At 41.9% G+C, this 15,656-nt stretch overlaps 1 protein-coding gene across 3 annotated transcripts; it reads right to left on the bottom strand.

Annotated features, from left to right (window-relative positions):
* LOC139281935 (tryptophan 5-hydroxylase 1-like) lies at window positions 1-12,115 on the bottom strand. Of its 3 annotated transcripts, none has more exons than XM_070901806.1 (11): window positions 12,002-12,115; window positions 9,950-10,096; window positions 8,971-9,154; window positions 8,695-8,795; window positions 8,475-8,542; window positions 4,397-4,593; window positions 2,511-2,646; window positions 2,301-2,427; window positions 1,330-1,425; window positions 727-860; window positions 1-335 (listed from the first exon to the last, which is right to left on the bottom strand). In XM_070901806.1, the coding sequence occupies exons 1-11, from the start codon at window positions 12,113-12,115 to the stop codon at window positions 149-151; spliced, it is 1,491 nt and encodes a 496-aa protein (XP_070757907.1). In that variant the 3' UTR covers window positions 1-148. The 3 variants fall into 3 exon arrangements, with proteins under 3 accessions (XP_070757907.1, XP_070757916.1, XP_070757926.1); XM_070901815.1 differs by having other exon boundaries at window positions 9,950-10,105; window positions 12,020-12,115; XM_070901825.1 differs by having other exon boundaries at window positions 12,020-12,115.
* Window positions 12,116-15,656: the final 3,541 nt, after the last annotated feature.

Genomic DNA, 15,656 nt, shown 5'->3' with positions numbered 1-15,656 from the left:
TATAACACTGCTCTCAGAAGCGACACCAAAAGAGCTTTCCTTTTCTTGTTAATAATACTGCAAATGAGGCCGAGCCAAAGGTAGCCACTGCGTAAACCTGCAAGTGGCCCCTTCTTTATCAAGTTTTGCGAGGACATGCACATGAATTTTACTTTGTCACTCCCTGGCGTGAACAGGTGTTGAGCCGGTTCAGGGCGTCTTCTACAATGTCCAGCTCGTGCCGTATGTCTTCCACCATGCTATTGATGCTGTTGGTGTCCTTCAGGACGTCCACGCTCTGGGTGTAGGGGTTGTACCGTACTGTGAATGGACGCTGAATGGTCTTGGCAAACTCCCTGCAGATGCAGCAAAGTCATCTATGTCAAGTATTTTACACGACTGTAGTGTTGTAGCTGCAAAGTGACACGCAATCTCAAAAAGAGCCGTGAGATTCCAGGATCCATCACTACAGTGTAAATTCCCAACAAAGGGAGAGCTATACATGTGTCACATTACATATATCAACATAAACAACATCCAGTCTTAGATAAGTCCAGATAAGATGATCACCTCCTGCTTCTAGCTCTATACTTCCCAGAATGTTTTCTTCTAGGTTGCTATGATGAAACTTTTGCCATCTGATAATGTTACTAGTTTTGTTAACCACAAAAAAAAACCTTGTTCGAGACCGGATACTAGCTTCATTATTAAGGAAGGATTGCATTTACAAAGCAGAATTCTACCGACCTCATTTTGTTCTTGGCCTCCTCAAAACTCTGGGAAACAAAGTAAACTTCTTGGAATGTCGTTATTAAGCACTCTTGATTACAAGTCACCATGGGGTCAAATGGAAGGGTGCGGGCCTTGCCAGACAAAGCATGCTAATAGAAGAAAGAGACAGTTAGATTTTAGTAGCTAGACACATGTAGATATTGAGAGAATGCCCTTCTTAACCTGGTTGGTCAAGTAACATGGTTTTGGCTAACTGCATGTGAATGCTATAACAAGGTTACAGTAGCCTAGATTAGCACATACACAGAATAGGAGAAAGTGTTTATTCTAAACACCTGTTGCTGTAGATTAACTGATTCTAAAGGCATTTGATTGGTCAGTATTGGTTCATTCAATCAAATCATGGTCACCAGAAAGGTCACCAGCTACGTTTACAATCAATGGGTTTGTGGTAATGAAGGAACTATATCGTGAAAAGGAAAATGTTTCTCGGCCAAGCAGTTATGATCCAAATCTAACTGGAGTGTAGGTAAGAAAACCTGAGACTAAAAGGCAGCTACTCATATGGAAATACACAGTATGAACATGTCTAAAGCTAGACGGTGGGTCATACGTCACCTTGAGTTCACTGATGGAGGAGAGGAGTCCCGCTCCATAAGCCCTTAGCCTGCCGTCCTGCTTACATAGACCAAACTCCACTGTGAAGAAATAACACTAGAACAAAACAGGGTGTAACTTGGATCATCATCCCGTTCATACACGGTATGAGAATGTGAGTAATAGATGTCACTACAGAGGGTGTGTGTGTGTGTGTGTGTGTGTGTGTGTGTGTGTCAAAATATAAATACATATTTGACTAACTGTCTGCTCTCAATTTAATGTTAAAACTTTAAATACTAGTCACCGTTCTTGTGTTCTATTGTTTTAAGGGCGGGTCATGGTTCGCCCGCCTGCTACACTGCAGATCATAAATACAGAGCATTTTCCGTTGCTATTGCTGACGAAACACACCTTAAAAACCTTAAGGCCCGGTCACATCACCATTTAAAATGGCAACAACGTTTTGTGGCAAAAATCACTCCAGTCCAGTGGGATGAAGTCAGTCAGTGGATTCACTTGTGGGGGCAAAGTAAATCCACATGAATTCTTCGCATAAAGTTCCACTTCAAACATGGAAATCTGCACCGTTGACCAATAGCAAGCTGTCTTGCGCCATTGCATCTCATGAGGGATGTTGTGCTAAAATGAAACCTGGGATACAAACAAGCAGTTAAAATGTGAGCGTGACAGCTGGTTTCAATAACATGTGGGCTGTTCAGAAGCCAAATCATGTTAGGCTGTTTTTATGGCGTTACACTGTACTACATCATCATCGCAACTGATCCTTGAACACGGGTGTTCACGTCAACGCCACAAAAAACAACAGGCGTGCCAGTGACAGAAAACATGTCCACCTCTTTAGTTTTGGTTTCCACTTTGGGTTTTGATTTCAAATATTGTTCTCTATTTTAAGAAAGAAAAGATAGAGAGACTGTGTGTGTGTGTGTGTGTGTGTGTGTGTGTGTGTGTGTGTGTGTGTCGTTCCTCACTGTGGCCAGTTTCTGTACATCATCGTCCGAAGCTCCCAGCGATGCTAAACCAATCTCTTGAGAGAACTGGGCGAAGCTGGGCTCGGCTAGCAGAGGCACGTGACCCAGTAGCTCATGGCATGTGTCTCTGCATCAAACACACAGTGTCACATAGCAGCAGTGCGATTGTGGAAGTGAATGTGTTGTGCGCGTGCATGCTTGCGTACTCACGGTTCCGGTGTGTACAGAGGATCAGAGCTGTGGCGGACATACTGAGTGCAGTGGAATACTCTGAAGGCCAGTCCTGCAAGAAAGTCCCTGGGGGAGAGGTACCCCGCTACCGGCCGAATGATGAAGCCTGAGCGCTCTATTCACACACGCACACACAAACAAACAAACAAAAACTGTCTGTGACTTTAATGGAAAGACATTCCATCGCAAACTAACAGAAATCAACTCAAATAAAAATAAAAAGTAAAATAAAAACTTAAATGTAAAATCATTATTCTGTCCGCTGTGTCAATGTGATGTAAACCACGGCTTGTCAATTGCATGACAACTTATATATACATATATATATATTTTATATACACTATCGGTCAAAAGGGTTTGGGGTCACCCAGAAAATGTCATGTTCCATGGAAGCTCACACTTTTATTCATCATCAAAAGAAATGTCCCCTAATACAACTACTGACACCACTTCACTTTGTTCACCCTCTGTCTGACGTCGGGGAGGTTTTGTCACAGTTTGCTCCCTGGGCTGTGTGTTTTGGTTCATTCGGTCATTTGCGATTCATGTTTCCCGCTTTATTTTGTTACTTACCTCTCCTCTCGTTTCGGACTACTTCACTTCCTGCCTTTGTGTGTGTTTTCCCGCCTGTGTGACTGTCTGCACTCGCCCTGATTGGTTTCACCTGCCCCTCTTTATCCCCACCTGGCTTCTAGTCTGTGTGCTCCCCTCTCTCCAGTGCCAGTTTGTTGTATACTATTGCTGTGTGTTACTTGTCTTGGCTCCCTGTTTCCCCTGCATTTCCAGTGTTCCGGACTTTCTTTTTGGACTTTTGGACAGTTTATTAGATTCTGACTTTTGCCTGCTCCTTCCCGGATTTGACTGCTCTTCCCAGTTTTGGTTCTTGCCTGCCTCACTTTTCTCATAAGGGAAACCTTTTACCTGCATTTGGGTCCTAATCCCTGTGTGTCCTGCTACCCTGCATACACAGCCTTGACAGTACGAACTGGCCAATTATGGACCCAGCAGACCCAGTATCTGATGGACTGTATGACCTGATTTCCACACCTCTTCCTGGTTCCCAGTCAGTGGCTCAGCCGACTCGTGTCTCTCGTTCCCAGTCGGTGTCCCCCAGGCCATCTGCCTGAGGTCTCCTGCGCCATCCCTGTCCGTCAGTTCCCAGACCACTTGCCACATAAATTATTCTTGAGGCACCACAATGTAGCCTCAGTATGGTAAGTAACGACATTCCCACACTGGTGTACCCGTAGCAATGACTGGTTTGTCAGAGCTGAAGGGGGGGGGGCAATTGTAGCAGCAGAGTAGGCTACAGCAACTAGAAGTATAGCGGAGCCTATGGCGAGCTCACCCGTAAACATAAGCACGTGCCAACAGTGTTTGTGTAATTACTTTCACTACCAGAAGGGCGAGATGAAAGTTCCACACTGCAGGTTTAATGTGAATGGTCACATATTGTAATATGCGCACATTACACAAACATGCGAAATGTACTCTTGTCAATATATTTCATGGACAGGAAAATACTTTTTGTCAGACATATGTTGCAGTTCTTTCCTGCTTTGTGTAATTTTAGTGTTATTTTCATGGGCCAACATGCAATTTCTCATTGATTTGGTACAAGTAACTGTAAGACTACTTGAATGATTTCAAATGATAAGCAAGTTGCCTGTGTTGAGAATCCCCACGAGGTCTCATTTGAACGAGTCCTGATAGTCCAAAGTCTGATACACCTGTATTACAAAGGGAGATTTTTGTGGAGCTGACGTTATCTTGTCATTAGATCAACTGCTGCTGAGGGCTATGGCAATCATTACCGCGTTATTTGCTGAGAAACTCAAAATCGGCAAAGCTGGCTTCCATTTTACCTTTGAGGAAGTGTGAGACATCCTCCAGCTGGGGGATGTTGTCTTCGCTGTAGTTGCAGTATTTGGTCAGCAGAGGGAGGTTCTTCAGATACTCCTTGCAGGCATAGCTGAGGTACAGCTTGTTGAGCTCCCTGAACACCACGCCCCAGGTATGCACCTCCTCTGTTGTGAAGTCTATACGGAGAATAGGATCGCCGCTGACAAACAGAAGGAGTTGGTTAGCTAACTGACTTAAAAACAAATACATGGGAGAAACGATGTAGCAATGTAATGAATTAATTAATACAGTGTCATTTTGAGATACTTAATTGGTGTATCTCAACAAGCATTTCTTTGGTTTAACTGTCAGGAGTGTGTTTCTGTTCATTGCAGTCAGTCAGATTATTTGAACTGTTAAGAAGGCCATTACGTTTCTATATTTCAATCGTTGATTTTCCATATTTCACAATGTAGAACAAAATGCATTGTCTGTGTTTTGTTCAATTATATGCCGATGACACTGTATACGCTTTATAATATTAATAATGTAAAATTCAAAGCTCTCTACAATCTGAAGTTTACTCAATAGCAATCAATCTTAGATTAAATAAGCAGAAATATTATAGTATGCGGTTTGGTACTACGTAACCTTATTTTCAGCTGGCTATTGACTTATTACCCTTTCCTCTATTCATTTTACTGATAGGTCTCCACTTGAGATATTATTGACTTGATCATAAATAAATTGTTCAATAAATTGCTTCCCTTTTCCAAGAGCGACAACTAATTATCTCACACCTATTATCAATTACAGTAAGATATAGAAAACAACTCCATAAGACATCATCCTTTTTTTAAATGTAGTTTACAATCAGGGCCACAGTCAGGGCAAATTTTTAGTGGGTGGGGCCGAGACCATATAAAGTGATAAATATTTCAAATCGAACCTCTCAGAAGCAGGTAAGTCATATCGGGTTATTTTGTTTTATCAATAAACGTACACAAAACAGTCAAGATATCCCAATCAAGTATTTTGGTCCTTTAATATTGGGTATCTGTCAATTCCGAGTCCTGATCCTTATATTTACATTGCAGCAAAGGATGATACAATGTTGATTAATATCTGGCACATGGAAATAACAGGTGTAGCCTACTTTTTGACTATTTATGAGTTACTTAATCCAAGTACCGTAAGTCTTGAAGTCTCTTGAAAACGACTTAGTTTAAAAGCATAAACTATTGATATTACATGAATAAAGGTTTAACTGACAGAATGTGACTCCCGAAATTGACGTGACTCGATCCACAAGAGAGAAGTATCACTCTTTTGGAGTTGTTGGCGTTACGGAGCGGCGCTTCTTCCCTTACAGATGAACTGAGGCTTAGTACAGACACCAGCAAGGAGGATAATGATGAGTAATTTTACATTTACCTCAAAAGAGTTTTTTGACAACTGACCAATTTACGACAAGCTGGAGCCAACTAGTATAATACTCCCACGTTTCAGGATGTGGGCAGAACTCCCACCGTGCTGCTGGGTGAACTCAAAAAAACTGACTTTGCCGTGCAGAATTAAATGTTTATTAATTAATGTGCCGTGTCTGAAAAGAACTGAAGTTTAACATTCTGATGTTGGATGCAGGGGCAATAAACCCTGAACTAATGAGCTGGTTGCACATATCCACCAATCTGGGAGAGGAGGAGACATGTATGGACCCTGATACGTACTAAGTTTACTCATTTAAGGTGCTGTGCATATACAGTGCATCCGGAAAGTATTCACAGCGCTTCACTTTTTCCACATTTTGTTATGTTGCAGCCTTATACCAAAATGGATTAAATTCATTTTTTCCCTCAAAATTCTACACACAACACCCCATAATGACAACGTGAAAAAAGTTTGAGATTTTTGCAAATTTATTAAAAATAAAAAACCTGAGAAATCACATGTACATAAGTATTCACAGCCTTTGCTCAATACTTTGTTGATGCACCTTTGGCAGCAATTACAGCCTCAAGTCTTTTTGAATATGATGCCACAAGCTTGGCACACCTATCTTTGGGCAGTTTCACCCATTCCTCTTTGCAGCACCTCTCAAGCTCCATCAGGTTGGATGGGAAGCGTCGGTGCACAGCCATTTTCAGATCTCTCCAGAGATGTTCAATCGGATTCAAGTCTGGGCTCTGGCTGGGCCACTCAAGGACATTCACAGAGTTGTCCTGAAGCCACTCCTTTGATATCTTGGCTGTGTGCTTAGGGTCGTTGTCCTGCTGAAAGATAAACCGTCGCCCCAGTCTGAGGTCAAGAGCGCTCTGGAGCAGGTTTTCATCCAGGATGTCTCTGTACTTTGCTGCATTCATCTTTCCCTCCATCCTGACTAGTCTTCCAGTTCCTGCCGCTGAAAAACATCCCCACAGGATGATGCTGCCACCACCATGCTTCACTGTAGGGATGGTATTGGCCTGGTGATGAGCGGTGCCTGGTTTCCTCCAAACGTGACGCCTGGCATTCACACCAAAGAGTTCAATCTTTGTCTCATCAGACCAGAGAATTTTGTTTCTCATGGTCTGAGAGTCCTTCAGGTGCCTTTTGGCAAACTCCAGGCGGGCTGCTATGTGCCTTTTACTAAGGAGTGGCTTCCGTCTGGCCACTCTACCATACAGGCCTGATTGGTGGATTGCTGCAGAGATGGTTGTCCTTCTGGAAGGTTCTCCTCTCTCCACAGAGGAACTCTGGAGCTCTGACAGAGTGACCATCGGGTTCTTGGTCACCTCCCTGACTAAGGCCCTTCTCCCCCGATTACTCGGTTTAGATGGCCGGCCAGCTCTAGGAAGAGTCCTGGTGGTTCCGAACTTCTTCCACTTACGGATGATGGAGGCCACTGTGCTCATTGGGACCTTCAAAGCAGCAGAAATTTTTCTGTAACCTTCCCCAGATTTGTGCCTCGAGACAATCCTGTCTCGGAGGTCTACAGACAATTCCTTTGACTTCATGCTTGGTTTGTGCTCTGACATGCACTGTCAACTGTGGGACCTTATGTAGACAGGTGTGTGCCTTTCCAAATCATGTCCAATCAACTGAATCTACCACAGGTGGACTCCAATTAAGCTGCAGAAACATCTCAAGGATGATCAGTGGAAACAGGATGCACCTGAGCTCAATTTTGAGCTTCATGGCAAAGGCTGTGAATACTTATGTACATGTGATTTCTTAGTTTTTTATTTTTAATAAATTTGCAAAAATTTCAAAAAAACTTTTTTCACATTGTCATTATGGGGTGTTGTGTGTAGAATATTGAGGAAAAAAAATAATTTAATCCATTTTGGAATAAGGGTGTAACATAACAAAATGTGGAAAAAGTGAAGCGCCGTGAATACTTTCCGGATGCACTGTATGAACACACAGGCATCTATACTGACATATATGGTGAATATGTTGCACATAATTCAACATATATGATGTCTGAAGCTGGGTTAACAACTGGTTCCCAGTTCTAACAGTTTATTCATAAACGTGTTTGGTATCTTTCGGCAAATGAGTAGGCCAACATTTTTAAATATGGAAGCATTAGACATGTGGTGAACTTAATTATCTGAGTTAATTCTTTAGAAAATAAGGGCCAGACAGATCGGTATTGCTTTCACGGATGAATTCAAAACAAGAAGACACTCAAAGATTGCCCTCTTATTGCTCAGATTTTTCCCAGATAACTCGTATTCTCTTGACCTCTTATCTGCCTCATCCTGGGTGGGTCGGAGATCGGACTTTACGAAGGAAGGAGTGACGCCTCCTGGAGCTGGATCTTTGTCTTCAGCATGACAACCGTTCTATGCTAACCATTCGCATGCTGACAAATCGGTGTTGAATTCAGACGCATTGCTTATGTTTTTATATGTATGTTAGGAGGAATCGCGAGTGGGACAGAACATGATAAACGTCTGTGTAAGCGCTGAAAACCAGTATAATATAATTACAATTTTAATTTTAACCAGGACAATTTGGTGTTTTACAGATTTGGTGTTTTATCTTAATTTTATACATCAAAAACAAAATGAATCAATTTCAAAAGCAATCAGTCAAAGAAACAATGGAACTTACTGTTTGTAGCTCATCGCCAAATCGGCAAAAAATCTTCTTCTTTTACGGTATATGTTGTCCTTAAATCCCTGCAAAAACAGTACACTCACAATAACAATTTCCGTATTGTTGAAAATAAAGAGAAGCCATTTTATAGCTGTCTTTCTTGCATTTAGGGCAAGAAGTGGAAATGTATGCAAACTACAGGCTGCTCAGTAGCAGCTGTGTCTGTCCTACATACCGGATGATCTGCATCCAGTTCAGAGCCATACATCAAAACCCTGTTCGCACACAGATCCAAATCAGAGATCTTCTTGGGGAACCAGGGCACACCAGCCATATCTGAAATACAATTCAGGTTCAGGTCAATTATTTCAAAGTTGCTTGTATCTGACTGTAATCGCGATTTAACAGTTATAAAACTGTCCAGTGACTCAGATTTGAACCATATACACTATGAAGTGGATAGTTGACAGGCATAGATTATGGGATTTTGGATAGAGAAATTCTCGCCTACCATCATCAGGTAGAGTGGCGTTGTCAAATGGAGTAAGCTCAACAACATCGGTGTGCTTCGTCAGCAGCTGAGTCAGCTCCTTGAGCTGTTCGTGGTCAGTGTCACAATCCACAAAGATCTCAAAGTCTGAATCCCTTCGTTTGGACTTGCGGGACTCGATGTGAATGAGGTTGACGTGTTTTTCCTGCACATGCACGTGACATACGAGTTGAGCGTGTGGAACCACTTCCAAACACAATGACACACAACATCCATCATTTCTACAAAACAACTGTTAAGTCATTTGACTATTAAAGGGGACCTATTCTGCTTTTCCTTATTTTCTCACATATATATATATATATATAATGTTACAATGTTGGATATTCATATTGATATTAATTAAAGAGGTAAACGTGTGTAAAAGTAATCCCTGTGAGCCAAGGAACATGCTCATCCACCCGCTCAGTCTGTCTAAATTATTTGGGATTACTCTTCAAGTTTTTGGAGGCTGCTCAGTATGTCTCGCAGAAAGCGGTTTTTCGGTTGTGAAGGAAAGTTTTGGTTGGTTTCTTGTTGGACAGATGTAAAGACCAACACTCCGAGAACAACGCTCCGAGCTGAACTGAGCCAATGGCAGCTACAGTTACAGCGGTTACTTTATAAAGCTTTCTGTCCATCAGGAAACTCCGTAAATCACCGAGAGCAGAGCAGCCAAGTTGGCCAATCAGAAGAAAGTGGGCTTTAAGGGAGGCGGGCCTTTTTTAAAGAGACAGGAGGTCAAACGGCTTGCTTCAGACAAGAGGGTGAACTGAGGGGCTGCATGACGGGCCAGCATAAGATGAACAAGGACTTATTTGAACTGTGAATCATGCAGAGCTACTCCAGTGGAGTCCCAGAATAAAGACATAGAGCTGGAAATGAGCACGATAGGTCCTCTTTAATTTAAAGATGACAAAGCATGAGGCCTGCTTTTTAAAACGTTAAATGAAACGCCCACCTGGAAAAGCTTAAGGGCCTTGACAAGACCACCGACTTCATTTTTCAGTGAGAATATGATCGTTGTAATGCCTTTCGCAGAGCTGGTGGGACTTCCAGTGGAGATGCTCCTAGTGTCCGGGTTCTCATCAATTTTTCTGAATGGGACCTTATTAATAAAGAGTAAAAAAAGCAATTATACATGTATGTATCAGTGATTATTCCTATGGCCTGAAATAAAGAAACATCATCTTCCATGCTTATTGATCTACAGATCCACTAAGCAGTGAGATAAAGGTGGCTGGACTTGAACATTTCTTTTGCCACTCAGGAGCAGCACAAGCAAACTGAGGCTTTTTTTGTTTGTTGCTGTCTATGGTTTATTTGTGGTCTAACCTCCCTTTAGAGATAGTTAGCAAAATGCTCTACCGTGTTCTTAAACTAGTTGCCAACTTTGTTTGGCGTTTGATGCTGGGCAGGTAAGCGTAAAGAGCAACTTTTACCTGTACTCGCATCTGGCAAAGTACAGTCCGGCCATTTGGACCGTAAAAGGTATTATGTTGTTGGACATAGATGTCGGAGTTGTAAAGGCTGGGGGTGAACATATGGAGAAAAGAGCCCAGTAAGTCAAAAACTGAGCTCCCACTGCTCGTTACATCTGCCAAGCCCCCCCGGGAATGAGGCTGGGTTGGAAAGATTTTGGCGTAGTGGCTGCACGGGGTATCACAAATCCCGCTTTCACGTGACGGTCTCATGCATGCGGTATCCGGTATATAAGTTGTAAATATCAGACATTTTAATGACAATAGATCCTGGTGTTGCATCATCTGGGGGGGGGGGGCTTGTGCCCAAAGCTCTGTGTGCCCGCTCGATACCCAAATCCATTCCGGGTCCGATGTCCTCGCTCAGTTCGGTCTTGATAAGATTTTCCGCAAAGTTCATCATCATCATTCATTCATTTTGAATTAAATCCTGGACCAGGATATAGACAGATCCTTACCGAGGTGTAGCACAGAGAGAAGCCATTGGACAGGTAGCCTCCGATTTGGGTTTACAAGACATCTGGAGTCTGATGCGTCCAGACAGAAGAGAGTACTTGTTCTTTTCTCCTCCTCATAATGTTTACACTACAATTTACTCTGTTAGCTCCAATATATCATCGTTACCTCAGGTCTTGCTCCGGTTTTCCTCTGCCTAACTACATTTTCACCGCCTATGGCTTTTAATCTTCACTAAAAGACAAGTACATTCCTCAAGATGATTAGAAACAAAAACTATCTTTTTGAGGAAATGAATAGAAAGCAGAACAGTGCCCTCGCCATCTGGCGGGAAGCTTATTGGAGAGGGAGGATTATGTCCTCTGCTTCGTGTGAGACGAAATCAGCTAATGAGAAAACCACTGAATGGGAACACTTTCTGTTGGTTCTACACTGATATCATTTTACACACACACACGTTTTATTATCAGCCCCAAATCAACGGCTATATACAACACAACCTGCCAGCCATATATGCGCATTAAATGACCAAGTTCATAAGCTGCAAGGGTTTCTTTTTTTTTTTTTTTTTTTACTATAATCAATCTTTTAGAACACTTTTTTTCCCCCCCGTCAAAATGACTGTGGTTTATGTCTTGACTGACTTTGTTGCAAGGGGTTTTGGGGTGCTACAGCATCTTCTCTGTGCATCACTTGTCCTGTGTTCTCCTTTTTAAGCAAGGTCAGAAACCAAATGGGAGAAATTTATATTTCATGTTACTGGATAGTTAAATAGCTGCTCAGCGGCAGCACATTGAACAGCACGTAAACGTACCTGCAAATGTCACTGCGGTCAGCTTAGGTGCTGGTGTGGTCCTTACACATCAGTGCCATTCACAGCTCGACTATGACCTGTAGGCTACAGTGCAAATTTGTGTGCTTTGTCTCTCCTTACCTACACCAGCGCTATGGCTTTCTAGCTGCTGTCAATCGAACGCTTGCATCTCTAAATGAAGCATTTTGGTTGGTTCCCAAAGACCTTTTTCCTTCTTTTCAATAATTTTAATAATAAAAGAAGATAAACACAGAACACAAACATCATTAGTGCTACTTACTTCACTGTTGAGTTGCTTTTCCTCATAAGCGGAGTTTACAGAGTCAAAAGACCTCCTTCTGTGCGGCCCCTGTTCATCTGTCTTTTTGGCATACATGCCTGTCTCCAGATCAGTAGTAGAACTGCAATATACTTATCGCTCAGTAAATGTGGTTTGTTCTGCCCGAGCGACAGCTGAGCTCGAAACTCGGAACGAGAGTTTCTCAAGAGAGGAAGACGGCAGAAGACTACGAGATCAGCTGCAGCACAAGTTGCCAGCTGTACCGTATACACGCAGCAAAATGCCACCGTATTTATGAAGCTGTAGTGGAGGGGAGGGGGCATGGAGGGAGGGAGCAGCCACTTCTTTCAGCAGGAGGGAGATTAGGTAGTAGTGTCACGATTAACATCAGGGCTGACACGTGGCCTGACAGGCACACCACAGAAGGGCACCATAATAACCACTTCGGAAGTGGCCATGAAGTACTTATGTAGTACAATTATCTGTATAATAATAATATGAAGAATATAGGCTTTATGTACACAAAGCCCTTGAAAAATAGGCTAAGAAAAACATGAAAAACACAATCTTAAGAACCGTTTTTAGCAGAAAGTGGCAAAGTGAAATATGTGGTCGTAGAAGCTTGCCGATGTAGTGACCACTCGCAGGGCTGGTGAGCAAACAGCTAACATTATATTATTGTAACAGTATAATAAGTGAGTATACATAGGCAGCACTGTTGTACAACATTTAACTGTCCAATTTATATATAAAAAAAAAGAAAGATACAATACCTTAACTTTAAATTATAAAGGCTACTGTACAACTATACAAGATAGCCAACTGTATGAGAAAGACAGCAGGAAATACTAACCAAATTCATTTTATTGTCATAATTCAACATTTATATCATTTCAACATCATTAAAGAAGTAGTACTCAAATTGTCAATCGTCAATTATTTCAGTTAAAAAAATCTTCACCTCCTTTGTCACCATCACAATCTGTACTGTAATGTTGTGTAATATTTAATGAATTTCTGTCTTTTTCTTTTATTCTTTTATTTCCCAATTCAAGTTGCACATAAATCGCTTGTTTGTCTATTTTGGATGCATTTAAAATCTGATTTAGAATTATTTTTAAATGCCTTTCTTCGAAATATGCTTGTTTGTGGTCTGACTTCATTCTTTGTCATGTATTGAGATATATATATAATTCCAGAGACGGGGGAAATATACAGTACCGGTGCTCCCATTCAAGTAGTAGAAAGTAGCATAAATTTAGAAATAAGAGTATGTATGTGTATATATGTGTGTGTGTGTGTGTGTGTGTATATATATATATATATGTATGTATTGCACTGTGAAAGAATAAATAGTGAGGTAGTATATGAACAGGTGAAGTAGGTCCAGATTTTCAGTTTCTTCTGAGTGTCTGACACTCAGAGGGAGGCATTAAACAGTCTGATGGCCACAGGCAGGAATGATTTCCTGTGGCGCTCTGTTGTACATTTGGGAGGAATGAGTCTCCCCCACTGAAGCTGCTCTTGTGTCCAACCAGTACGTCATGGAGAGGATGTGAGACACTGTCCAAGATGCCCCGCAGCTTGGACAGCATCCTCCTCTCTGACACCACCGTCAGAGAGTCCAGCTCCACCCCCACAACGTCACTGGCCTTACAGATCAGTTTGTTGAGCCTGTTGGAGTCCGCCACCCTCAGCCTGCTGCCCCCAGCATGCAACAGCATAGAGGATAGCACTGGCCACTACAGACTCATAAAACATCCTCAGCGTAGTCCGGCAGATGTTGAAGGACCTCAGCCGCCTCAGAAAATAGAGACGGCTCTGACCCCTCTTGTAGAGGGCATTAGTGTTCTTCACCCAGTCCAGTTTATTGTCAATGTGGACTCCCAGGTACTTGTAATCCTCTACAATGTCCACACTGACCCCCTGGATGGAAACAGGGGTCATTGGCACCTCGGCCCTCCTCAGATCCACAGTCAGCTCCTTTTTGTCTTTGTCACGTTGAGCTGCAGGTGGACCTGCTCGCACCATGCGACAAAGTAGTCCACAGCAGCCCTGTACTCCTCCTCATCACCCTTACCGATACATCCAACTACTGCTGAGTCATCAGAAACCTTCTGAAGATGGCAGGTCTCTGTGCAGTAGTGGAGCAGCACTCTGAGCCTCTTCTAAAAAAAATAAAATAAATGACAGCATTGGTACGTATTCTGCATTACAACCAACAGACATTAAAAGCTTGATGATGCAAGCTTCCTCTATGTAATAACCTTAAGTTATGCAAACGGTGTCGTTGACCTCCGTGGCCTCGCTGGTCGGCATTGTTAGCTGCAGTGGAGTATTATTGGCCATAACATCTGCTGTAACAAAGTACATTTTAGGCTTGCGTGTAATAAATGTAATTATGTAATGTAATAAAACTGACAGGTGTGTCTGTTTTTCCTAAGGCATACGCATGTTAATCTTTAGTATTTACTGAAACTGCTCGATTTGTTTCCCACGACCTGTCAGTTGAGGTCCTGCAGTAGGGACTAAAGGGAATACGAAAGAAAATAAGAATGTACTCATTGTAATGTAACATTTGATTTAACATGGTGAGCAATATGATGAGTTATCGCTGCATTTTTCGTTACTTGTGGAGTTGGTGCATGTGGCTAATGGTAAATGGTAAATGATCTCCTCCTAAGACCCAGATATCATGTTTCTGTTGCTAAAAATCAAGTTGTTTCTTAAAAATAAGTCTTGGCTTCCATTTAGTAAGATTTTTAAAAAGTCACAGTAATTTTAACCCTTTCATAACACAACTTTTATTCAATGTCCTTTGTAGAGGACATCAGGACTTACTAACCTCCATTTGTAATACATCAAGGAGCAGAGGGCAAAGTGAGGTAGAGAGGATTTTGTTAAGAATTGTGGAAGGAGATTCTGATTTAGAGCTGCCTAAAGATGAGGTAAAGGAGGGCCAGAGAGAGGAGGAAGATGAAAGCTCAGAGGAGGATACTGCAGCTGTTGAGGAGCCTGAGCCCAAGCCAGGGAAAAGTGATGATACACATTGTGTGTTATGGATCAGGAGCAATGTGTAAGCTAGGGTTTTGAAGTTTATTGCTATTACAGTGTGTAGAAAGGGAAATGAGAGCAGTTTTTGTTCACACTGTTGATCACACACACACACACACACACACACACACACACACACACACACACACACACACACACAGTACACAATCAGTTAAAAACTTGACTTGGAAAATTATTGACCCTGTTGATTTACATATTTAATAATACATCTGCTAAAAGTGCATTAAATTTATACCTCTCCTTTCTTTATCACTTAAGTTTCAACCCTGTTGTCGAAGAGGGTTAGGGTTAGGGTTAGATTTGTGTTCAAATGTTTATTGTGCGAAGCACCAGTAAGGATATTCCAGTAACTACTTGCACTTAGCCAAATATATTTTTGTTTTAGCATCATGTTTAACTAACCCTGTTTGGTAGATTGAAGAGTTTGAATGTCAGAATTTCATTTACTTTAATGTTCACGACATGAAAATAATTTTTAAAAGAAATCCACTCAAAAATGAATTCAGTATCATAGAATTACATCATTACATTCTGTATGAAGCAAGTCCCGATGTCCACTACA

Source organism: Enoplosus armatus, chromosome 1, assembly GCF_043641665.1.
Source record: "Enoplosus armatus isolate fEnoArm2 chromosome 1, fEnoArm2.hap1, whole genome shotgun sequence".
NCBI lineage: Eukaryota > Metazoa > Chordata > Actinopteri > Centrarchiformes > Enoplosidae > Enoplosus > Enoplosus armatus.
This window is presented reverse-complemented; position numbering and strand designations above follow the sequence as displayed.

Bases quoted from the DNA above. Each gene is read 5' to 3' on its own strand.
- LOC139281935 (XM_070901806.1), bottom strand. From the start codon at position 12,115: ATGTATGCCAAAAAGACAGATGAACAGGGGCCGCACAGAAGGAGGTCT. The intron at 8,543-8,694 runs GTATGTAGGACA...CTGTTTTTGCAG, and splicing joins AACTGGATGCAGATCATCCG to GGATTTAAGGACAACATATA. The intron at 4,594-8,474 runs GTAAGTTCCATT...TCTGTTTGTCAG, and splicing joins TTGGCGATGAGCTACAAACA to CGGCGATCCTATTCTCCGTA.